The sequence below is a fragment of the Rhinopithecus bieti genome, unplaced genomic scaffold, assembly GCF_001698545.2.
Source record: "Rhinopithecus bieti isolate Rb0 unplaced genomic scaffold, ASM169854v2 scaffold_17939, whole genome shotgun sequence".
Lineage (NCBI taxonomy): Eukaryota > Metazoa > Chordata > Mammalia > Primates > Cercopithecidae > Rhinopithecus > Rhinopithecus bieti.
In genome coordinates, this window is record NW_016809446.1 from 456,073 (window position 1) to 482,627 (window position 26,555).

Sequence of the window (26,555 nt, forward strand, 5' to 3'; positions counted from 1 at the left end):
AAATAAATAAATAACTTTCCTAGCTCTGGGGGGACAAAAGAACATAAAATTAAAGACACAAAAAATCCTTGAAAAGTAATTTAAAGTCAGAAAAATGACAAGTTATTACGAGTATGGTTTTTAAGCTGACCTAAATTCTTCTGGATAAAACAACCAGAGAGGAAAACAACAACGAAAGAACAGAATCACAGCAGTTTGAGATACACTGAAAGTTGTCACAATTATTATTATTAGCTAATGAACTCTTGAAATAATCATTATCTAGTGTCCAACAGTTCTTAGGAGTGAGTTGTTGATTTAAATGATTAACCAAAGCTTAACATATTTAGAATTTTGGGCTGAATACACAAGAGGCCAGTTTCTTCCTAGCTGCTAATCTGGTCAATCATTAAAAGTACAAGTGTGGCCAGACGTGGTGGCTCACGCCTGTAATCCCAGCATTTTAGGAGGCTAAGGTGGGCAGATTACTTGAGGTCAGGAGTTCGAGACCAGCCTGGCCAACATGGTGAAACCCCATCTCTACTAAAAATACAAAAACTAGCCAGGTGTGGTGGCACATGCCTGTAATCCCAGCTACTCAGGAGGCTGAGGCAGGAGAATCGCTTGAACCCGGGAGGTGGAGGGTGCAGTGAGCCAAGATCACACTACTGCTCTCCAGCCTGGGCGACCGAGCAAGACTCTGTCTCACAAACGAAAGAAAAAAAAAAAAAGTACATGTGCTAATAAAAGTATAAAAGGATGATTTCAACTCTTACATGCTCTGTTATGTTTTACTAAACTTTAAAAGCCATTCAACTTTTTGGCTTGAGCACAAGTCAAGGGCTTAACACATTCAATGCCTTTTATATTTTTTTATACAAATTTTTAATTGGTAAAAGTCACACACCATAAAATTTACTCTTTTAAAGTAAACAGTTCAGTGGTTTTCAGAATATTCACAAGACTGTACAACAATCACTGCTGTCTAATTCCAGAACACTTTCATTAGCCTCCAGAGAAACTATCCATGAGCAGGCACTCCCCATTTCTTTGCTCTCCCCAGGCTCTGGCAACCACTAACGTACTTTCTGTCACAATGGATTTGTCTATTCTAAACATTTCATGTAAATAGAATCATACAGTATGTATTCTTTTCTGTCTGGCTTCTTTTACTTAGCATGATGTTTTCAAGAGTTATCCATGTTGCAGCATGCATCAGTACTTCACTTCTTTCTATGGCAGAATAATATTTTATTATACGGCTACAAAACATTTTGTTCATCCATTCATCAGCTGATGAACATCTGGGTTGTTTCCACTTTTTGGCTATTATGAATAATGCTGCTCTGAACATTTGTGTACAGGTTTTTCTGTGGACATATGTTTTCAACTGTCTTGGGTATATACCTAGGAGTAAAATTGTTGGGTCATATGGTAACTCTGTTTAAGTCATATGTTTAATTTTTTAACTGTTTCCAAAGTGGCTGACGTACTTTGCATACCATCAGCAATGTATAAGAGCCCCAGTTTCTCTACATCCTTGCCAACATTTGTTATTGTCCTATATATCTTTTTATACTAAGTTTTCCCCGCATTCTGAATAAGAATTATCAGGGTTTGTGATGAAAACTACCCCAATGATGGCAAAGACCAAAGTCAACAAAGAGACTTCTCCAGGAAAACAACAAAAATGAAACAGCCCCTCTGAGTGCTTACCTGCTGCAGGTCGGCGAGGGAATACAGGTGGATCTGTTGAAGGAGGTATTCTCTGGGGAAAATTCTGAAAACAAGGGCAGATAGACAAGTGAACTGTGGTGCTGCCAAAACACAGATTTTTCTGATAAGTTTCAAAGTCTCAATCAAGAATTCCTTTCCTCTGTCCTCTCCACTTTCCACCTATACTTTTCCTCCTAAGCCTTCTGAGAAATATCTTTTTCTCAGATATTTTTCTTCTCAATACAGACACCAGAATGGAGGTAAAAGTTTGATCTTTGACTTCTAATGTAATCTTAAGAGCTACAAGCACTGTGTAGTGGCCCAGGCCTGAGGACCAGAACATCAGGTTTCTTGTACCAGCTGTGTTCATAATAAGCTGTGTGATCTCTGCCAAGTCCTCAAATGCCCACCTGGCTTCAGCTTCCTCACACAGAATGAGGGTGGTTTAATGTGATGTCTCTAAATATCTTTCTAGCTGTATTATTCTATATCTAAATATATTGATTTTGGATTTCAGAAAAACTGGAGTGGCCACTCGTGTCTAGAGGCTTCTATGGCTTTCATTAATGAGGAGGAGTGATACTGAATATCACATTAATTTACTATCCTCTCATATGTATAGTGATGGCAATTTTAGAACCTCTGTACAAATGAGAATAATGGGACAAGACATTTTAAATTAGGACTCTTCGACAAAGTCCAATATCTTTAGCTGCTATCTGTTCACAGCATCTGGATAGATGACAATGAATGAACAGAAAAAAATAACCCGTTATGGGCAAGCAAACAGGTTACCAAAGTGTAGATGACTGGAAAACAACATACACACAAACTAAACCCAAAACAAAATCCATGATACTAGCATTTTTCTCTTTGTCTTATTTGGTACTATGCAATTTTCATGGGTCTTAAATGAAAGAAACCACCAATTTATCCAATTCACATTTATGACTATTCATTATATGCCAAGCACTATGCCAGGCATTAGGAAGACAGCCCCAGTACGAGGCCAAGAAGCATAAAGTCAAGTGAGGGAAAGACACAGAAGCTGGTAATTACAATACAACGTGGTAATTGGAAATGATAACGAGTTCTGCATGGGGTACGTATTTTTTGAGTAGCCTAACATGGTGGATTCCAACCCTGGCTGTCTATTAGAATCACTTGGAGACCTTTTAGAAAACAACAGGGTATATGCCTGGGTAGAGCTCATAAATCAGTGTTAAAGAAAACAAAACTCTCTTGGTGATTAGTACAGTCAAGGTTTAGAACCACTGGCCTAATAATCTTGCTCATTGGGAAAATCATTATTCAGTCTTTCAATTAAGTATGCATTAGTTGCCAAATCCTAGATATTAAATCGTTCATCCTTCCATCCATCCAGTATTGATTAAGCACATACTGCATATCGGGCACTGTATTAGACTACTGAAAACAGAGCACTGAACCAATTAGACGAAGTCCTGACTGGATGGAGGACTAGGGTAGGTGTATTCTAGTAAGGACCTCTCCTGGAAAGTAGGAAAGTCGCTGAAGAATTCTGCTGGAAAGCACTGTTTCACCCACAGGAATGAGACAAGTGACAAGGGCATTATATTCTGGGAAACTGAATGCAGTTCCTAAGGCTGGGCTCCCTTCAACTCTAATGGTTCAGGGCTGCACTTGTGACAGGAAGCCGAGCACAGGCCCAGCACAGCTGGGTAGGGCATAGGAAAAGTACTCAATTCCTTCATGTAGGATTAGGTTCTCCACAGGAAGGCCCCTGTCATAGAAGGTAGACCATGGTCCCTGGAGGAACCATGAGATGTAATCAACCTCTATTCTCAAAAACACAAACACATGACAGAAATGATCAAGGGATGTCTTCCGAGATTCAAGGCCAGGACTTTCTGACTCCAAAGGCCTACATTCCTTCTAATTTCTTGGGGTTGGGGTGGGGGAAGGAGGGAGGTAGATTTGAGCTGACCATCTAATTTAGTAATATCATGCACGTCTCTTCTGGATGGATGTTTATTACTGTAGTTTAGGCCGGTAGCAGTATAGAGCCACTGATGCTTTTTGAAGCAGGAAAGCCACACCGGTACGCCTCTGAAGGCAGCAGGGAGGGTGGAGAGACTACAGACAGGTGACAAAGCATGTGAGAGTCTGTTCTAGGGTAGACAAGGGGACAGTGAAAGGAATGAGTGGGTAGATGCCAGAGACTTTTTGGAAGAAGTGAGAACATTGGGAATAAGTGAAAGAGGAGAAGGGGGTCTAAGATGACTCTGAAGTATAGAGCCTGGGGATCAGAATGGTGATGCCATTGGCCAACTGAGGGTAGGCTTCCAGGGGAGGGAATAAAAAACTGAGCTTCCTATGTGCCGAATATCCAGTGCCTGTGTGGGGAACGACAAGCATGGATCTGGGCCTGAGATGTAGAAGACCCAGGGCACTTCTGATGGGAGCACAGAGCGGACAGCTGAAGCCATGGGAATGGAGGGAATGGAGTGAGGAAAAACCTGAATGGGAAGGTGGCTGAACCCAGATGAGGGTTGTTTGTTTTTACTTTGTTTACCTTACAATCTAGAACTATCTAAAAGTGTACTTCGGTAGTCTGCAATTTTCTCATTATATTTTGAAAATATGTTTTGAAAATAACCAGAATGTTCACATATGCTTCCACAGTTTTTAACATTTCTCTGTATTTGTAAAATGTTCATACCTTCATACTCTTTATCTAGCTTCCCTTAATGCTTACATCTTACCCAACCATGGCATATTGATCAAAAATAAGAAATTAACATTATGCAAATTATAGACTTTATTCAGGTTTCACCCGTTGTTTCACTAATGTCCTTTTGCTGTTCCAAGATCCAAGGACCTAAACTTATCTGCAGGAAAGGAAAACTAGGGCAGTCTTTCAGTGGGACTCAAGGGGGGCAGGGTATGACAATATGAGAGACAGAGGATGTTTAGGGGTGACTAAATGGAAGGAATAATCTTACTGAAAGGTAAATGCTTAATAATGAAATCCCTTAAATAAAGTAAAACGAAAGCAATGTGGCAGCAGTGCTAAGAAATGGAGTCCAGTAAGCAGGCTGCAAAACCATTTCAAACTAGCTCCTGCCTCTTCTTCAGGTTTGTAGAAACATAGGTCAGCTGGAGAAAGAGTTAAAAGGAAGATGAAATGATCTATGGCAGGGACAAATGCAGGAGAGCATATCTGTAATGTTTCGCTACTTAAAAATCCTTTCTGCTTTAAAATTCTAAAATTTTTATGATTAGGGATATACAGGATATCAGACTTATTTACAAATTTACAAACCAAATCATACTGGCATACTCTTCCTGGAGTACTATGCCCAGTCAGTAATCATATAGTCAACAAGTACTTACTGAGTGTCTAAAATAAGGCATTGTGCTACGTGCTGGAGATGAATACTTCAATGAACACAACTGATGAACAACAAAGAGAATTTCCAATTTCTCTTTACTAGGCAGGGTCCTTCTTGCTTCCAAACACTATTCATTATTCTTCTTACAAAAATCAACCAACTTTGGTCACAATCATCTCTAATATTCCTTCAACATTATTTGTACAGTAAGCTAAAGTGGCTATGTATTTATTTAATGTTTCTTTGTGTATATATATTTCACATATGTTTATTTTCTCTCTCCTTTTATATGAGATTCTAAGCCCCTCCAGAAACACTTCCTCTACTGTCTTCTCCATCACGCTTCAATGTCTAATACTATAATTTACATGAGGTCAGTCATAACAGACACAAAGAACTGGAAAATGCAATATATGCAGGAAAGATAAAGGAACCCAGCTTATTGTGTCTGGAGAAGATGTTGTGTCCAAGAGATTTAGTGGTGGCCATTAAAAATAAAGACTTTTAAGAGAGATAATGCCAATCATCTTTTTTTCTTCCCTGGAGGACGGGAGTTGTAGTATGAAAGCACTGAAGTCAAATATGGTAATATATTTCCTGAGAGGGAAGACTGGTAGGTATTAAAATGCGTCTCTTATAGTAATGCTTTTTAATGTAAATAAAAGAAGAAAAAGTTTTTTTTGCAGCTGTTTAGAGATAGGGACTCAGTTTTCTGCTTATAGGAGGTAAGGGTTTCCAAGGCAGGGCCAGATAACTTATGCTCACTGCCATTTATTCCTCTTTCCCCTAAGGCAGACTGAATTTGCAAGACATTCTCTAAATATTTTCTTTAGGAAGACCAAACACAGGGAAACTCAGGGTAAATATGGACCTAAAAGCCAAGCTTGGGAAAGCGTGGGCTGCAGCAACTTCCCATCTGGGTGACTCCAAGGGCTTTCCTCTGCTGTGGCTGAGGTCCTACAAGTGGGCCTGACAGGAGTCCTTTAGGAAATGAATGGGAAAAGTAAAGATTCCCAGAGCCAGTTTGCCTTAAACTCTGATTAGTAGAAAGGGGTCTGAAAAACAGGACTAAGGAAGAGTTGTCTTGGTGGGGGAAAGGGTAGCTCAGATGTTGGAACTGTCTTTGGAAGGCTCAAGCGGAGTCACCTGTGAGTCCAAGTGCGCGATTTGTGGGCCCCCAGCTTATAGGTTTTAGGTGAAGCCCTGAGAAAAAGTGACAGCCCCAGGGGGCACATGCTGGGACATGAGAAAAGACTGGCTCCGGGTGAAACAGTACTATTAATATTTAGGAGTAGATAAACAGGACGAGGACTGGGAAGGAGTAGGTTGACAGGGAGGAGAAAGAGCAGAAGAGCCAGCACCAGGGAAGCCAAGGAAGGAGATAATTTCATGAAGGAAGAAGGTGGTCAATGGCATCAACAGTAGTGGAGAGGTCAGATAACGTGAGGAAGACTCTCAGGAGGCCTGGAAAGTGCCTGCTGCCAAACAGGAATCCATCAGTGACCCCAGACAGGGTGGTTTCCGTGGAGGGGGAGGAAAGACTGGAGAGGGGCGAGGATTGTGGGTTACTCTTTTATGAAGTCAACTTTAAAGAAAAGGAGGGAAATCAGGCCACAGCTAAAGAAGGATGTAGGACTAAGAAAGGCTTTTTTTACTCAGGAGGCTGAGGCAGGAGAACGGCGTAAACCCGGGAGGCAGAGCTTGCAGTGAGCTGAGATCTGGCCACTGCACTGTCAGCCTGCGACAAGTAGCGAGACTGCACGTCTCAAAAAAAAAACAGAAAAACAAAAAGGATTTTTTTTTTTTTTAAACATAAAGAGAGACTTGGGCATACTTAAACACTAACATTAAGAAGCTACTATAGAAACAAAAGCAGAAGACACAAAAGTAGAGATAATTGATGAAGCCTGGTCTTCAAAGGGCCTAAAGGAAATGGGATGTGGACCCAGCTGGAAGCTCTTTCAAACACATTTGCACATGTGTATGTGCATGCAGGAAAACATACACACACACACACTCCCCACCACGGTGCACGCGCGCGCACACACACACAGACACTCCCCACACACAGTATTTTATTAACTGAAACGGTTCAAGTTGTTACTAAAATGTTATATAAAAAAGATTAATAATTACTCAACGGGGCACAGCGGCTCACACCTGTAATCCCAGCACTTTGGGAGGGTAAGGTGGGAGGATCACTTGAGCTCAGAAGTTTGGGACCAGACTGGGCAACATACCAAGACCCCGTCTCTACAAAAAATACAAAAATTAGCTGGGGGTCCAGGAGCAGTGGCTCACACCTATAATCCCAGAACTTTGGGAGGCCAAGGCGGGCTGATCATCAGAGGATGGGAGTTCGAGACCAGTCTGATTAACATGGAAAAACCCCATCTCTACTAAAAATACAAAAAAATTAGCTGGGCATGGTTGTGCATGCCTATAATCCCAGCTACTCAGGAGACTGAGGCAGAAGAATCGCTTGAACCCAGGAGGTGGAGGTTGCGGTGAGCCGAGATCGCGCCATTATTGCACTCCAGCCTGGGCAATAAGAATGAAACTCCGTCTCAAAAAAAAGAATAAAATAAAATAAAATAAAATAAAATAAAATAAAATAAAATAAATTAGCTGGGGGTAGCGGTGAATGCCTGTGGTCCCAACTACTCAAGAGGCTGCAGGAGGAGGATCAATTGAGCCCTGGAGGTTGAGGCTGCAGGGAGCCATGATCATGCTACTGCACAGAGCCAAAGAATAAATGAGATAAGAAGAGTCAACTCCACACTTCACTCACCCATCAAAGGAAACGTATCACAAGCAGGTAGCACTACTGAGTTTCCTGGTAGCAAAAAACATTGAAGAAACGTGCTAGAAGATCATGAAAACCAACTAGCACGATCGCTTCTAGTGCTAACATTTTCTATTTTATCATCTTTAGAATCGCCTGACACACTGGGAAGGTAACTTAGGCTTCATTTATAGATTGCTCTAATGAGAAAGGTGAGAAAAGTTGAAAATTAAAAAGGAAAAAGGTCATATATGATTCAGAGCCTTTATATGATATAGCTGGTACTTGGGGTTAAAAATGCAGAGATAATTGCCTATGAAATCAAAGGCAGTAATCTTAACAAAAAGGTAGAAGGGCCTCATTCCATTTTGTTCCATGACATTAAGTCAAATAACTCAAGACTCATTTAACTTGATTAATTTCTGAAAAGTTCAACTCAGCTCCCACCAAGCCCCAGTGCTCACGAGAAAAAAGGGATTGGGTCAGGCTCTGAAGTAGGCAGACCCTTTGCAAGGTTCTGATAGATTTGATAATATTACCATTTTCCTGAAGCTCAGTTCTTAGAGATGCACAACCGGCATTTAAAGACTCAATGATTAAAATGGGGGAAAAATTTTCAATGGAAATATCTTAGACAGGCTTTAAAGAAAAGACCCACAACACACACACACGTAAAATTAAAATGATAGCACAACACCAAAAGCAAACTCCACAATTTGATTCTAAATGATAAGGGTCTAAATAAAGAATATGGATAAAGAATATGGATAAGATGCATAAGGAATAATTTTAAAAGGAAAACCATTTATTCACGTAGTTTTACTGTCTTCCAAGAATATGTGCTCCAGGGTAGGTAATTTGTATTAAGTCGAGACAGCCAGTGTCTTTCCTTTGGAGGGCACATATACCCACACCGAAATCAGCAAAAAGCACTACGAAGCATCCCCAGGGAGATGCAATTTGGTGTTCTTGATATGAGCTGCAAACTCTTCCTGAAATAGTTACATTAGGCTGGATGTGGACAGGACTTGTATGTCCAGCCATACTCTGAGCTAATGGAAAAACAATTTTAAATCAAAGGCACATATTTCGATAGCAGCCCATGTGAAAGAAACAAGCTTCAATCACTTTTCTGGGTACCTCATTTTGCTAATCTCATTGGCTGAAAAAATGGCAAGATTGCACCAGATATTATATCTTGGCAGGTAGTTACAGGAAATAAGGGTCTCTTTTACCTGCTCATTCAGAAATCATACTTAAGTTTCTTAGCAACAATCTAAAGCCTCGAGCAGAAATATTTGGGATGTAATTTTAATTGTGATTATTGTGGCACCTGATTATAAAAATGATAGATTATATCATAGCTGTTATATACCTAGCTCAAATTCTTAAGGTGTTTAACAGTTGCAAGAATATAACACTTGTCCTGCAATGAGTTTTATTTTTGTTTTCTCTTAGAAAATTATTTTAGAGGCTGGGCACGGTGGTTCACATCTGTAATCCCAGCACTTTGGGAGGCCAAGGTAGGTGGATCACCTGAGGTCAGGAGTTCGAGACCACTCTGGCAAACATGGTGAAACTCCATCTCCTCTAAAAATACAAAAGAAAAAAATTAGCTGGGTATGGTGGCTCACACCTATAATCACAGCTGCTAGGGAGGCTGAGGCAGGAGAATCACTTGAACCCAGGAGGTGGAGGTTGCAGTGAGCCAAGATTGCACCATTGCACTCCAGCCCAGGTGACTAAGTGAGACTTCGTCTCAAAAAAAAAAAGGAAAAAAAAAGAAAATGATTTTAGAGAATTTATATATTTCATTTAATCTCAGAATAAGAGAAAATAACATCCTGGCTTTTTGAAAGATCTCTGAGTAAATAAAGAGCTATGAATGTATGCAGATTAGTAAAATTAACATATAACTTTCCAGAGTTCCTTTTGAAAGTTTTCAAATCTATTTAGTCGTGAATGACACTGCAGACAGTCTGTAGCACCCTTTTACAGTGCTGATACTGGTATACACATAATTTGCTGAATTAGATCTCTGGAGAAAAAGAAGGAAGAGGGAGGAGCTATCAGGATATCAGGAAGACAGATGACTCGAAAACCACACTTTTAGAAGTCATCTAATGGAAAAGAATTCTTGAAGTAGAATGAGAAGAATGGTTGCTATCAAAACTACCAAAATGACCTCCTTTATTTCTGAGTCCTGATAGATTCTGCAGCTAATCTGTTAAGGCTAAAGCCCCAGCTGCAGCTGATGAAATTTTTAACTAGCTAACTGGAAAAGTAGCCACAAAAGTCTGAGTAACCTTAAATCTTACAGAAAACATAAAGAGTTGTTTTCATTTACTGAGCTTGAAGAAGTGTTATCAGCAAGTTTGAAGAGCTAATACTTACTGGTCTTTAATGAGACTAATTTAGTGCTAATATGTTTGCTAAAATAGACTTATTCTTCTAAAATTCAGTATTAACCAGACTTTGCACATTTCAGTCTCAGATTTTGCTTGTAAGATATTCCTCATATGCAGTTCAGAGACATTGCAACTCCAGTCTGTGTAGATTGTGCTTTTAGAGTTAGGCTGCCCTGGTCAGGCAGGGTGGCTCATGCTTGTAATCCCAGCACTTTGGGAGGCTGAGGCAGAGGATCCCTTAAACCCAGGAGATTGAGAGTAGCCCTAGCAACATAGTGAGACCCTATCTCTACAAAAATAAAAAATAAAAAAATTAGGTGGGCATGGTGGCACACACCTGTAGTCCCAGCTCTCAAGAGGCTGAAGTAGGATTGTTTGAGCCTGGGAGGTCAAAGCTGCAGTGAGCTGTGGTCATGTCACGGCACTGAGCAACAGTGATACCTTGTCTCAAAAAGGAAAAAAAAAAAAAAAAAAAGAAAATTCTGCCCTAAGAGACATGTTCTTAATAAACTGCCCTCCCAGATCAAGTGTATTTGATTTACAACAGCATGCAATCTTTTCTCTCTGTATTAGATAATCCTTCTACCTAATATATTTGATTTTAGGGGTGAGGGGAGAAGAGGGGTGTAGATATGAAGTGATTCTACCAGCTCATTTAGTATTAGATTGCTCATGCAATCTTTTGTTGAGTACACTGAATAATCCCCACCTACTTCTTCCAAGATCAATGACATGTAGGTATGCCCACATATCAAAACACCATTTTCACTCATTTCATGATGTTTAGACAAATATTTACCAGCATAAAAAAGATGTTCACAATATACTAAGTGAAATGGTTAAGGATAGTATGTACAGTATATACTTTCAGGCCTGGGTGCGGTGGCTCACACCTGTAATCCCAGCACTTTGGGAGGCTGAGGTGGGCGGATCACAAGGTCAGGAGATTGAGACCATCCTGGCTAACATGGTGAAACCCTGTCTCTACTAAAAATACAAAAAATTAGCCGGGCGTGGTGGCGGGCACCTGTAATCCCAGCTACTCTGGAGGCTGAGGCAGGAGAACGGCATGAACCTGGGAGGCGGAGCTTGCAGTGAGCCGAGATTGAGCCATTGCACTGCAGCCTGGGTGGCAGAGTGAGACTCCATTACAAGAAAACAAACAAACAAACAAACAAAAACAGCTTTCATGGGGAAAAATCATCTGCAGAGGAAAAGGTCTGGGAGGATATGCATCAAAGTGGTAGGACATGGGTGGCTTTCTTATTTTTGTTTTCTATGATGAACAGTATTCTTTTGTAATAAGAGAAAAAATAAGTTTGGCCAAATTGGGCAGAATCTTCATTCATTTAATTAATTTATTCAACAAGTATTTATTAGCCCCCACGATATGTATAGCTCTAAACAGTGAATATAACAGATAAAAAGTCATGACCTTTTGTAGCTTACATCTAGTAGAAAGGGCAGAGCCAGTGCATGTGGCTGCATAGTTTGAACAAAGCAAAACGTCCACATCACACCTGATGGCCTAAGAGACAGAGACAGACAAAATAAAATACCAGGTTTTATGGTAATAAGTGAGCAGAGAAAGAAGACAGAAGGCATGTGTGGTGGACAGTGGGGTGCAAACAGACACTGTGTTGCCATTTAAAACAGAGTGGTCAAGGATGCTTCATTAAGTGATGGCTGCTCAAAGACCTAAAAGAGTTAGGAAGCAAGCTTGGTTTCACACTGAGAAACAAACCGATAAAAAAAAAGAAAAAGGAAAAAAAAGGAAGCAATCTCAGCAGTTACAGAGGGAATGGAAAAGCAAGGATGGAAACTCAGTAGCAGCCAGCCTGGTATGCCCAAGGACCAACAGAAAGGCCAGTGTGACTGGAACAAAGTGAATGAGGGGAAAGTAGTGGGCGATGAGGCAGAGAGGTAATGGGAGATGAGACCAGGTATGCCCTGGGCTTTCACTTGGAGCGAGAGGTGAAACTATTCATTTGGCCCAGGAGTGACATCATCTAATTTATATATTAGCTATAGTCTTAAGAGCAGACTGAAGGGGGCTAAGGGTGGTGCAGGAGACCAGTTACTGGAATAATTCAGGCGAAAGGTGATGGTGGACCCCACCTGCAGCAGTGCAAGTGGTGAAAAGTGGATAGATTTTGAAGCTGAAGCTGACAGGGTTTGCTGACTGGATGTGGAATATGAGAGGTGTTTGGTTTGAATCACTGGATGGACAGAGATGCCATGAAGCAAGATGGGAAATACTGCAGGAGGAGTGGTTTGCAATGTGAGTGGGGGTGAGTGGGAATACTAGGAGCTCAGTTTTGGACATATTAAGGTTAAGATGTTATTAGACGGCCAAAGAGCATTCCAACCTTTGGACTTAGCCTCAGCTATGTGAACTCACTAGAAAGACAGTTTTTTTCTGGCGTAACAAGGGAAGGAGGGAGAAGGCAGTCTTGGTAAATCAAGTGACATTTATGGAGACTGGTCTAAGAGCAGAGTAAGCTGCTAAATTTTGCTTGAAGGAAGAGGAAGCAACAAGAGTCTGTCAGGACACACACCACACACACACACACACACACACACACACACACACACACCCCATACACATTTTTTTTCTGGTATTCACCAGGACAGTGTTAATAAAAATGGCAATCTTTATAATAGAAATTTCTCACCATTCAGTAAAACTGATATTTCAGTGGGAACTCCTGCTGGATATAATCATAATTTCAAATAAAATGTGAGACCAAAGACAGGAAGAGATGGCTTAGAAGAATCACTTTGGGTATTCTCTTGAGACTCTCAAGCCAAGCCATTAAATTGCTTCGGAATGGTCTAAGTCAAGGACTTAACCTGACAAACATGTAGGAGCAAATGCTCCCTGAGAACACAATTCTGTCCTAAGCAACCAGGGAAAGAGGCCTAATATTGCCTACTGCCCTTAACTAGTGCTGGAGAGAGATGAGTTTTACATTTATACCATAATGGGTTGTAGATTTGTCAGGCACCCCAAGCCCCCAAATCACATTTTTGATGATTGAGAATGGGATATACTGAAGCATCCACATAAATTTCCCTGGAATGGATTTCACTTCAGCACTCAGAAGAGAAAATATGACTTAAACTGGGATTTCTGAAAAGCTAGTCCAAACAGCTGGTGTCAGTCTGGTGATGTTTTTAGCAGTCCAAAGAAAATTTTAGAGAAAAAAAAAATGTAGAACAATTTCTAAATCTACTTGATTTTAAAAAGCTGTTTGATTTCTAAAGCAGTTTGCCTATTTTTTTTTCTATTATTACTATGTTCTTACGTGAAATGATGGTGAGAAATAGAGGGTCATGTTTTTATTTCTGTTTTGGCTAAAGATATTTATAAGGCAATCCTATAGTTATCTTCGCATTTTTGTTTTAAGTTTACAGATCTGGGACATAGGAAGGTCTGGCAAATACTGACCTGGAGTAAATGCATTTGCTGGCACTAACCCAATTGTCATGTCTGGTTCTCCACGGCTGATCAAGCTTGCCACGAGCACAGGAGTGGCTGTCTCAGCAATCCGCCTCCCTGTTCAAGGAACACCACTGTCTGCCACCTCCCTGCCTTCCTTTACACTCTCAGAGTGTTGCATCTTAGAGTCATAGCTCCATTCCTTCCTTCCCTCCCTCCATCCCTCCCTCCCTTCTTTCCTACATTTTTTGATGTTGTCTCACTCTGTTGCCAGGCTGGAGTACAGTGGCGCTATCTCAGTGCACTGCAACCTCCGCCTCCTGGGTTCAAGTGATTCTCCTGCTTCAGCCTCCTGAGTACCTGGGATTACAGGCGCGCGCCATCACACCCAGCTAATTTTTGTATTTTTAGTAGAGATGGGGTTTCATCATGTTGGCCGGGACGGTCTCAATCTCTTGACCTCGCAATCTGCCTGCCTCAGTCTCCCAAAGTGCTGGGATTACAGGTGTGAGCCATTGCACCCGGCCTCTCTTCTTTTTAAAAAATTATTATTACATATTTTTAACTGACATATGACTATATGTATTGATAGGGTACAATGTACTATTTCAATACATTATACAATGTATAACAAATCAGGGTAATTAGCACATCTATCATCCCAAACGTTTATCATTTCTTTATGGCAGGAACATTCAAATGTACTCTTCTAGCTATTTGAAAATATACAACAAATTATTGTTAACTATATTCACCCTACAGGGCTGCAGAATGCCAGAACCTATTTCTCTAACTGTAATTTGTATTTGTTAACCAACCTCTCCTTAACCCTCTCATCCCTCTACCCTTCCCCACCTTTAGTGACCACTGTTCTACTCTCTACTTCTATGTGATCCACTTTTTGAGTTCCTGCATATGAGTGAGAACATGGAGTATTTGTCTCTCTGTGCTTGGCTTATTTCACTTAACATTGTCTAGGCTCATCCATATTGCTGTGAATGACAGGATTTCACTCTTTTTTATGGCTGAATGGTACTTCATTGTGTATATTTACCACATTTTCTTTGTCCATTTGATGGACACTTCCACAGTGAATAGTGGGATCCCCACAAACAGGAGGATGCAGATATCCATTTGACATAATGATTTCCTTTTTTTGGGCTATACACCCAGTAATAGGATTGCTGGATCATATGGTAGCTCTATTTCTAGTTTTTTGAGGAAGCTCCATGCTGTTTTCCATAGAGTCTGTACTAATTTACATTCACACCAACAGTTTATAAGAGTTCTCTTTTCTCCACATCCTTGCTGGTGGTTGTTATTTTCTGTCTTTTTGATAATAGCCATTCTAACTGGGGTGAGATGGTATCTCCTTGTGGTTTTGATTTGCATTTCCCTGATGCTTAGTGATGCTTTCTCTTCTTTCTAAATATCATCTGTCCCACCTATCTAAAAGGGCTGCTGTAAAGAACAAATGATACATTTAAGGGGAAGTACTTTGTGACTAATGAAATCATAATTATCTTTATATACAGTAAACTATTCTACACATAATTACGATTATTAACAAGCTTTTATTGCACCGCTAGCATGTGTGGTCTTCTATTTTAGGTTTTGAGGACAATCGTGGCCTTTAAGGGCCTTCTGATCTAGCCAGCAAGAGAGGATATATACATAGGGAGATGAAAACCATCCAAGCCCTTAAGTGCCAAATGTGTGGTCCAGATGATCACTGCTGGAAGAGACCAGAGAAGGGATCAGCTACTGAGGACAGGTGGGAAGAGGCAGCACTTGAGTTGGCTTTAAAGTAAGAGAAGCCAAGTCAAGTCGAGTCGAGAGGACTGGGAGGCAGCTGGTGTCAAGGAAATGAGTATGTCACTTTGGCTGGGCTGGGGTGGCTGTGGTCCATCAGGAACACAGTGGAAGATTCTGGCTCGTGGTGTGGTCCACATAGGAACCATGTGGATGTTAAAGTTGTGCATGTAGGTCAGGGTCAGATGACAGAGAACCTGGAAAATCCATCCAAGAGTGTTGCTTTATCCTGTAGGTAGCTGAACTACTCACTGTCTAATAAGAGCATTTTACAGTAGCACATATGTTAGAGGGACTGAGGAGGGGTGCCATGGGGAGGTAGGATCCCCAGTTAGAAAATTATTAAAATAAAAAAAAGAAAAAAAGAAAATTATTAAAATAGCTGGGCGTGGTGGCTCATGCCTGTAATCCCAGTACTTTAGGAGGAGGAGGCGGGAGGATCACCTGAGGTCAGGGGTTCGAGACCAGCCTGACCAACATGGAGAAACTCCATCTCTACAAAAAATACAAAATTAGCTGGGTGTGGTGGCACATGCCTATAATCCCAGCTACTTGGGAGGCTGAGGCAGGAGAATTGCTTGAACCCAGGAGGCAGAGGTTGCGGTGAGCCAAGATGGCACCACTGCACTCCAGCCTGGACGACAAGAGTGAAACTCCATCTCACACACATACACACACAAAAGAAAAGAAAATTACTGAAATAAGGTGATGAGAGTAGAGACAAGGGGGATGGCAATGGGAATGAAAAATAAGGGAAGAATTTGGCTCTTAGAGAACCTTAAAGCAAAACTTTTGAACTATGTCAAGGTTCAAACTAGGGGAAAATAAGGCAATAATGCCATGATTAACCGAAACACACCTGACCACATGGATACACACACACACACACACACACACACACACACACATATATATATTTTGAGGTCGAGTCTTGCTCTGTCTCCCAGGCTGGAGTGCAGTGGCGCAATCTTGGCTCACTGCAACCTCTGCCTCCCAGGTTCGAGCGATTCTCCTGTCTCAGCCTCCCGAGTAGCTGGGATTACAGGTGCATGCCACCACGCCCTGCTAATTTTTGTATTTTTAGTAGAGACGAGTTTCACCATGTTGGCCAGGCTGGTCTTGAACTCCTGGCCTCAGGTGATCCACCCACCTCGGCCTCCCAAAGTGCTGGGATTACAAGTGTGAGCTGCTGCGCCTGGCCCATATGGATACATTTTTCAGGGAAAAAATAATTTCAATTTGAAGTGGGGATGTCCAGTAGGCAGCTGGACATAACAAACTAGTGAGTGATCTCCTCAAGGAAGAGTGCTGGGCCAAACGTTGTCACCTTATAGTCAGTGTCGATTTAAAGAGGGACCATGACTCTGTCCCTGCAGATGACAACAAAGTGCCCTGAGAAGGCCTGGTGTGGCAGCTCATGCCTGTAATCCCAACACTTGGGGACGCCGAGGCAGGTGGATCACTTGAGGTCAGGAGTTCGAGACCAGCCTGGTCAACATGGTGAAACCCTGTCTCTACTAAAAATACAAAAATTAGCCAGGTGTGGTGGTGCATGCCTATAATCCCAGCTACTCAGGAGGCTGAGGCAGGAGAATCGCTTGAACCTGGGGGGTGGAGGTCTTAGTGAGCTGAGATCGTATCACTGCATTCCAGCCTGGGTGACAGAGAGAGACTCTGTCTCAAAAACAAAACAAAACAAACAAACAAAGAAAAAAACAACAAAAAATCAAGTGCCCTGAGAAAGGGGCACCTTCTGCCAGCTCACATAAAAGTTGCCACACTGGCTCCTGTCAAGGCTGGAGGATTATGCAGAAGGCCAGCCGAGGTGCTGGGTATTCCTGTATTAGGGAGCTGGAGGAGGATGTGGAGGCAGTGAGGGCAAGGAGAAAGGGGAGACCCGGACAGGACAGAGTGCAGAGAAGGACAGGGAGAAGGAGGTCTAGGAGAAATGGTGACCAACAATGCCCAGGAAGCCAAAGAAACAAGGGCCTCAGGAAGTCAAGGTGTCAGAGAAGAGTGCAATCCACAGTCAGCCTGCAAGGGGCCACGTCAGAAGTGAGTAGGGCAAAAGGGAAATGGAGATAGTTCTGAGTGCTTAAGATGGGATCTTAGGTGGTAGCACGAACAGGGGAGAGGTTTTTTTTTTTTTTTAGTGAGAGGGCAGGTAAAAAAAATCAGAGAGTATGACATTAATTAAATATGTTAGAAGCAGGAAGGGAGGATTAAGGGGCATGGTCCCTGAAGGATCCAGGTGGATCACTACTGATGGGCCCAGAGTCTGCATCTCATAACTTCTACTGATGCTGTGTGCTCTGCACAGAAAGGCGTGGTAATTCCCTGAATCCCAGGCTCTTGGAGGCCTCCAAGCTCATCTTCCTTTTGCCTCTTCTCCCCTGTTCACCTCCTGGCTCCTCCTGAATTATGATCTGCTTAAAATAAGAGTTATAGCAGCTAATATTTCCTGAGAGCTTGCTCTGTTCTGGGCATTAACTCCCTGAATTCTCGCACTTTCCTTATTGAGGTGGTATTGTCTCCAGGTGAGAAAACTGGCTCTGAAAGCTATCAGAGACAGAAATAAGCTCTGAGCTCAGGCAGTCCAACTTAACTCAGAGTTTATAATAAACCACCTCCATTTGTGTCCTCACTTGTTTCTTTTTTCTCAGTTTGCCCCACCTGGGCTTGGTAACCCAGCTCTAATCTTTAGCTCTGTGGTGAGGCTGCTGCTCCAGGTAATGGCCTAGCCCAAGCCTTAGGACACCCCAACCCATCTTCTGAGGAACTTTGAAGTCGACCTGGTGTTATTTCTTCTAGTTCTACAAGCCTCTTCATGTCTGTTTTTTGACAGAACCACATCTAGACATTCGGCATCCTTTGAGATGGACTTCCTGACTGAGTTATGGATCTAGTATCTGAGACATCTGCAAACTCTATTCTTAATATTTAATTACATGGCCTTGGAGTTAAAACCTCAAACGCCTAGGCCCGGGGAACCATGATAAATGAATTAAATGGGCTGGAGATGAGAAAAACAGGGCAGCAATGTGTTATATGCCAAGTGGTACTGGGTTTGGGGAGACAAACTAGAGCAGAAGAAGTTACGGCAAAGCGGAGAGTCGAGTGTCTAAAGCTGATCTCTGCTACACAGAATGAGGGAAGCTCTGTGTAATCAGAACTCATTTCCCAAGAGAAACCAGAAAGCTTTACTTTGTGTGTGCATGAACACTCCTGATTTTTTAAAAGTTGGCAACTATTTCACAATTTCAAAACTTTGTGGGGCCATCCCTGTAAGGCCAAACAAAACATGTCTGCTGGCCAAATCTGGCCTTGAGGCGACACATTCTACTGCTCCTGTGTGTGACACATCCTGCCGTTCCCGTGTTCAGCCAGAGCTGAGGCTCTTCCTAGCAGGTCTTAACATCCCTCCCAGACATTTCCCTAACAGCTGCCGACCCGGATGTGTCCTGACATTGCCATGTATGCCCAGATTTTCCACAGAGTTCTTCATGCACCTTCATGTGTGGACACTGTAAATAATTCTTCTCATGAAAAGTTAACTAGACCTTGAACTAATTCAGCAGGGCCGCCATCTGGGAGTCCTCAGAAACAGTGAATTGTCAGCACTGTAAACATTTTAAGCTTCGGGGAGGACACTGACTTTTTCTAAACTAATCACCCCTGCCAGTCAAAATGTGCAGCATGGGTTCAAGAACAAGGCGTTCATTTAACAACAATAACAAAAACAGTGAAGATGAAAACCGGACAGCCATCATAATGAAAGGCCTAAAAGCAAACTGTGACTTCCCTAATAAGGCGATGGCCAAAGCTGGCTCCCTGGCGGTCGAGCGCCAATACAATTAATCAGTCTGTTTTCAGTTTTCTCACGACAGCAATATTAACAGTTTGCTTTATTCTGTTTATATGGTGCTGACAGGTCTTCGGCATGTTGGGCCTACTTGCTGGAGATTAATGGCCACTCTCATATTGAGGTAAAAACCAGGCAGGAAGAGAATGCCTTTTACGACTAGATAAGAACTAGATACTCTTGCTTTTTTTTGTTCCCCATCAACTCCTCCCTCTTTTAATTTCTATCGGGGATATATAAGATGAGTTAAGTCCAGCAACTTCACCTCAGTGTTTAAACTCCCCCACTTTAGATGTTGTATCCTCAGGTAAAACAAAGGGAGCCTCAGATATTGATTTTGGATAAACTCATTACATATAAAGGTATTGGTGACTGACTTTGTTTTTTTTTGAGACGGAGTCTTGCTCGTGTCACCCCGGCTGGAGTGCAGTGGCCGGATCTCAGCTCAGCTGCAAGGCCGCGCGCTCCCTCGTTTACGGCGCATTCTGCCTGGCCTCAGCCTCCCGGAGTAGCTGGAACTAGCAGCCCGGGCCCGCACCCTCGCGGCCGGCTAGTTTTTTGTATTTTTAGTAGAGACGGGGTTTCACCCGTGTTAGGCCAGGATGTCTCGATCTCCTGACCTCGTGATCCGCTCTGACCTCGTGATCCGCCCGTCTCGGCCCCTCGAACAAGTGCATGGGATTACAGGCTTGAGCCACCGCGCCCGGCCTGTTTTTTAAGAAGTACAGATTCGCCGGGCACGGTGGCTCAAGGCGCTTTAATCCCAGGGGCACTTGGAGGCCCCCGAGACGGGCCGGATGCACCGAGGTCAGGAGATCGGACCATCGCCTGGCCTAACACGGTACCCGCGGTGCTCTACTAAAATACAAAAAAAAAAAAAAAAAAAAACTAGGCCGGGCGATGTGGCGGGCCCCCGCCTGTAGTCCCAGCTACTCGGAGAGGCCTGAGCAGGAGAACGGGCGTAAACGCCCGGGAGGCGGAGCTTGCAGTGAGCTGAGATCCCGGCCACTGCACTCCCAGCCTGGGCGACAGAGCCGAGACCTCCGTCCTCCAAAAAAAAAAAAAGTCCAGATTCGCCTGGGCAACATGGCAACATGGTGAAACCCCGTCCCTACTAAAAATACAAAAATTATCCCAGGTGTGGTGGGCGGTGCGTATAGTCCCAAGCTACTCCAGGAGGCTGAGGGGGCAGGAGAATCGGCTTGAACCCGGGAGCGCGAGGTTGCAGTGAGCCGAGATCATGCGCACCTGGCACTCGAGTGGGCCAACAGGCGAGACTCTGTCTCAAAAAAAAAAAAAAAAAAAAAAAAAAAAAAAAGGGGTGGCTGGCCAAGTGTGGTGGCTGACACCTATAATCCCAGGACTTTGGGAGGCCTGAGGTGGGGCAAATCACCTGAGGTCAGGAATTCAGACGCAGCGCCCTGGCCAATGTGGTGAAACCCATCCTCTACTAAAAAAGCCAAAGCAAATTAGCCAGGTGTGGTGGCATATGCCTGTAATCCAGCCTACCCAGGCGGCTGAGGCAGGAGAATTGCCGGAACCTGGGAGGTGGAGGTTGCAGTGAGCCAAGATCGCACCACCTGTACTCCAGCCTGGGTGAGGCAGAGTGAAACCTCCCGTCTCCAAAAAAAAAAAAAAAAAAAAAAAAGGTGTGGCCTGGCTGCAGGAAGTATGGAGCACGGCCCAGCAAAAGCTCTTGGAGGTTATTTCACTAAAAATAGGGCCATATTTCAAATAATCATCCCTGGTTTAGTGGGGTAGAAAAACAATTCCTTTAACATTATATTTTAAATTTTTTTAATAAAAAAGATTTTAAAAAATTCAAGACCAGCCCCTCAACTTACCTCCTCCCTCAAAAACTGTAAAAGTACTACTTGTTACTAGCATACTTTTCTCTGCCTCAGGTTTGAGAGAAATGGTAACCCTAAACAATATTTTAAAAACATGTAAGCATAGGAAATCCAAAATAACAAAATTGAAAATAAAGCAGTGCTTCCTCAGTTTCTGTAGGAATCAACGTCTCATTGCTGGCCTGTAGGGAGACGCCTCCACCCATTTTATGAAAACAGTCACATGGAGAAGCATGCACTGTATAAGCAGAAACTACAGGTCTGGGCCCAGCTAGCGTTCCATCTGACTCTCCCTTGCTCACTCCTTTCTTGACATAGCAGCAGGAAAAGAGGATTAATTCTAGTAGAGAGAATAACAGGGGGTGGCTTTTAAGTGCAATATTTTATCAGATATTTTTAAAGTCAAATATAAGAACAGTCTAGGATAAGAAAGTGATATTAATAGCAATAATAGTATTTACTGTGTGCTTACTATGTCCAAGCACTTTTTAAGCACTTCAGTTGTGTGAACTCATTGAATTCCCACAAGGGAACGCCTTGAGAGCAAAGTAATAATTTTTGTTTGAAGGGCAGGGTATTTGAGAGTAGAACAATATACTGGGTTAGACTTAGGCAGATATTGAATTCTATACTTCTATTTTAAATAATTTATCTAACGCAAAGGTTAGATTGAAGAGGGAAGAAATGTTAGGCTAGTTAGGACACTGCAATAGCCTTGAGATTCTCAACCAGGGTAGTGTATTAGAAGTAAAAAGGAGGCCAGGCGCGATGGCTCAAGCCTGTAATCCCAGCACTTTGGGAGGCCGAGACAGGCGGATCACGAAGTCAGGAGATCGAGACCATCCTGGCTAACACGGTGAAACCCCGTCTCTACTAAAAAAATACAAAAAAAGCTAGCCGGGCGAGGTAGAGAGCGCCTGTAGTCCCAGCTAGCTGCTCGGGAGGCTGAGGCAGGAGAATGGCGTAAACCGGGGAGGCGGAGCTTGCAGTGAGCTGAGATCCAGCCACTGCACTCCAGCCTGGGCGGCAGAGCGAGACTCCGTCTCAAAAAAAAAAAAAAGAAGTAAAAGGAGAGGAAAGATTTGAGAGTTATCTCAGAAACAGAACCATCTAAAATTTTTTGGACTGATTTGATGGCTCTTTCATTCATTTGCTTATTCACTCAACAACTATTTTTCAGTGTTTTGGATGGGTCAGACATTATGCTAACTGAAAAATAAGAAGGTAAGAAAAGAAGACCCTGAAGATGATTCCCTCCCCAAAATTGGGCTATTAGTCATTACTCAGTGGTCTAAAGTGACACTTAATATACATCCATCCCTACCTCCATCTAGCCATTCAGTACTTACTGAACACCTACCTTGTGCCAGGTATTGCATTATATAATGGTTATGAACAAGTCCAGGAAAGAAAAATACAGGGAAAAGGGAGAATGAAGGGGAAAAATGTCATCTTCATTCTCATAGCTTTAGGAGTGCCTTGTTTCTAGAACTCCCATTTCTTTCCTGGTGGTCTGGCCATAAGGCACAGTACATAGTGGTAAACCACTAGACTGCTGGAATTGAGTAGAGATTCTTAGTCATCCAAATGAGGAGAGGACCTTCTATTTAATTTTTAAATGTGTGCCTTGATTTGGCATATTTTAAGCAGAGCAAAACATTATACCATAAAGATGTCTAACATGATTCCCATGTACAGATTTTAATATTGTCTAGAAATACAGGTAAAGAAAAATAAGCTCTGAGCAAAGCCAAAAGGTACTAAAAAATAATAGAACATACTTTGAACATTAAAATCTTGTATCTGGTTTGGTTGGTAAATTAGTTTGAGACATATAATTCTATTGCCTTCCAAGGAAAGCCCTGATCTTTTAAAATTAAGATATGCCTAGACTTTATAAGAATAAATCCTGACCACTTTCTGTGCTTTCTGAAAAACAACTAGGTAATAGAATGACTACCACTGAGAAGTATTTTGCTTTATGGCAGCTGTCTTTTCATTATTATTTTATGAGAGCTAGTCTAGATATTATATATCCTTCACTATCTACATTTAGTTCTTTTCAGATGCCTGGGGTTATGTCAGTTTCTTTGGATCTAATTGGATCTCAAAACTCCATCACTTCAATACTTTCCAAAGGTTCTTAGGCAGGTAGGCTTACCTCCAAAAACATTAACATGACTAATGCATGCGGCTGGTCATTTCTGTTAAAACAGAAAATTAAAAGGTATTTTAGAGACTTATGAACGCTATCAACAATTATTTCAAGTATAAGCTAGTTTGTATACGCCAAGGGTGAGACTTTAAATGCCTATAAAATCTGTCTGTAAAAAAGGAATTTTATGAGAGCAGGCACATTTTAGTTTCAACTTTAAGGATCTGAGCCTGCTTTGGACTTGGTGTTCTATGAACTATGAGCTAACTAAGTTACGGGAAAGCAGCCTGCACCCACGGTAAGATGAAAAGGCAGAATCCTGGGCCTGTGCATTTTAATTATAGCTCTACTGCCTGCATCATTGACCACGTTTGGGTATTTGTTTCTGCACAGAAAATAAGATTTGAGGCCCACACAGTGGCTCACGCCTGTAATCCCAACACTTTGGGAGGCTGAGGCAGGAGGATCGCTTCAGTTCAGCTTGGGCAACAGCTTGGGCAACAGAATGAGTCTCTGTCTGTATTCTTTAAAAATAATAATAATAATAATAAATATATAAAATAAAATAACATTTGAATAACCATTTACTTATTTCCCATTGAAAATGCTTTTTAGTTATGAACTATTTTAAACATGCTTACATTTTGCTGATGAGAAACAGGAATTGAAATTGGAAAAAGTATAAAATAGTACATAAGCGACCAATATAGATACTTCCATGATAATTATCTCAAATTAACATATGGGTAAGAGAAGCCTTCACCGTCCTGGGCACTCAATCCATGGGTGAAAGCCTTCAGTAACGGTGAATGTTATTTTCATTTTGCTTGGCTTAACCAAATGGGGACCTTGGAGTAAAAAAAGTAAAAAGATGAGCCCAGAGAGAGGCTGGCAGTGGAGAGGCGGAGGGAGAGCCACAGAATTAGAGGCGGTCCGTGCTGGAAAGGCCCTTTGGAGATCATCTCACCACTCTCCATGGGCGGGAAAGAAAAACAAACGGGAGCCGTCTGAGATTTATGACTCTTACCTGCGGCGGAGATCCTCTGCCACCGCTGCCCGGCAGCTGAACAAATAGGCTCGGAGCGACTTCAGCCGCTGCCGCAGCCGCAGCACGGCGGCCAGCGGCTCTGCGTGGTGGTACAGCATGGCGTTCTCCTGCTGGATGTCGATGAGCGGCTCCTCGTACACGTACTCCAGAAATTCCTTGGCCTGCTTCGACACCTACAAAACAAGCATTGTCGGTCAGTCCTGGAGAAGCGCCTGGCTCTCCACACCTGCTCAAACTAGGAACCATAGCTGATATATCCAAGGAACATGATTATTTTCTGAATACAGACAAATGAAAAAGTCTGTAGTAGAATTAAATGTAAATTTTGACTTCTCTCTCTTCCAGACATTCAACTGTAAGCTAGGAAGGAATTTATTAATTCTGTATCTTGACTGCAGTGGTGATTATAGGAACCTACATATGTGATAGAAGGGCACACAGTATGGTGCCATTACACTGACCCATTAGACCAATGTCAATTTGCTGTTTTTGTTTTTGATATTGTACCTCAGTTGCCTAAGATGTAGCCAAGGGAGGAAACTGTGTGAAAGGTACATAGAACCTCTCTGAATTGTCTATGCAATTTCCTGTGAATCCACGATTATTTCAAAATAAAAAAGGAATTAATTAAGAAGACTGTCTTAATACAAATGCAGATTTTAAAAAATGACATAAATTTATATGTACATATATATGTATGAATATTCCATAAGACTTTTAAAAAGTAGCCACTTAAAAAATAGGCAAATCAAGGTCGGGTGTGGTGGTTCATGCCTGTAATCACAGCACTTTGGGATGCTGAGACAGGCAGATCACTTGAGGTCAGGAGTTCGAGACTAGCCTGGCCAACATGGTGAAACCCTGTCTCTACTAAAAATACAGAAATTAGCCAGGCATGGTGGCACATGGCTGTAATTCCAGCTACTTGGGAGGTTGAGGTGGGAGAATTGCTTGAACTCAGAAGGCGGGGGTTGCAGTGTGCCGAGATCATGCCACTGCACTCTAGCCTTGGCAACAGAGCGAGACTCCGTTTAAAAAACAAACAAACAAAAAAGAGTAAATCATGTACATATTATAACATTCAAGAGGGATAAAAGGATATTATTTGCAGAATAATCTGACTGACTAGCAAACAAGCTCAAATATCCTGCTTCAGTGACCAGAAAGGAGTTGCTCTTATTACAACTTTGAACTTGGGCTAACTCCAGCCAATATATCCATCCAATTCTGTATCCACCTCGAGTGGTAATCCATGGTGATCCACAAGACTATGAAAGTTCATTTTATAATGTCATTGTCATCAGTAGAAATAAATAGTACATGGAAACACAATGTCTCAGATATACAGAGGGAGTGGCTTAAATAATGCATAACGTGAGGGTAATTTTTCAGAATCTCTACATATCAATCACTGATAGTGAGATGTAGATTGGCTACAAATACATAGAAAGTTGGCTCAGTTTCTATTAATGGAAAGTGAAACCTCTCTAAAAAGTTACCATTAAAATCTCTCTAGGAGCAAGGTTAGAATTCAACATTAAAATAAACAAAAAAACTTTGCTTATTAAAAAGAAAATAAAAAATCTACTATGTTTCATATGCTAGGCTAGAAGTATATTAATAAAGATATATAGGATACAGTTCCTACCCTCAAGTGGCTCACTGTTTAGTATGAGACAAATATTTAAAACAAAACCGCACGTAACATGCAGCATGTAGCTTGCTATCTGCTACAAAAGAGGTATGGATGGGCCCCACTGGTAGCTTACAGGAAGGAGAAATCAACACTCCTGGTGGGGAGAGGGTTGGCAAAGTAGGTGGCACTGGATCTGAGTATAGAAGATAAACAGATATTCACTTGGTGAACAAATGCGGGACAGAAGAGAGTACAACAGGCAGAAACAAACATAACAACCCCTCTGTATGTATATGTGATAATTAAATATATGGCTATTATATGTTGATTATAAATTTCTTGTACATAAACACAGAATTCAATATGACCATTTTCTTATATTGCAAAGCTTATATCAAAGTTTTTGTTCTTTATAGGAATGCAAAAAATTACATCATTTAAAAAATAAACATCTAATTTTTTTCCTTATAAGCAATTATTTTTGAGGT

General features: G+C 41.9%; 1 protein-coding gene across 3 annotated transcripts in view; it reads right to left on the bottom strand.

Annotated features, from left to right (window-relative positions):
- PLEKHM3 (pleckstrin homology domain containing M3) overlaps positions 1-26,555 on the bottom strand; it is a 214,050-nt gene that overhangs the window by 84,530 nt on the left and 102,965 nt on the right. For 2 of the 3 annotated variants that reach the window (XR_001888650.1, XM_017889400.1), the window contains 2 exons: positions 23,390-23,432; positions 1,696-1,759 (listed from right to left, as the gene is read on the bottom strand). Coding sequence is in view for 2 of the 3 variants with exons in the window: in XM_017889400.1 (XP_017744889.1) it covers positions 1,696-1,759; positions 23,390-23,432 (107 nt within the window). In the remaining variant the exon portion in view is untranslated. The remainder of the gene's footprint in view (positions 1-1,695; positions 1,760-23,389; positions 23,433-26,555) is intronic. The other variant, XM_017889401.1, reaches the window with a different exon arrangement.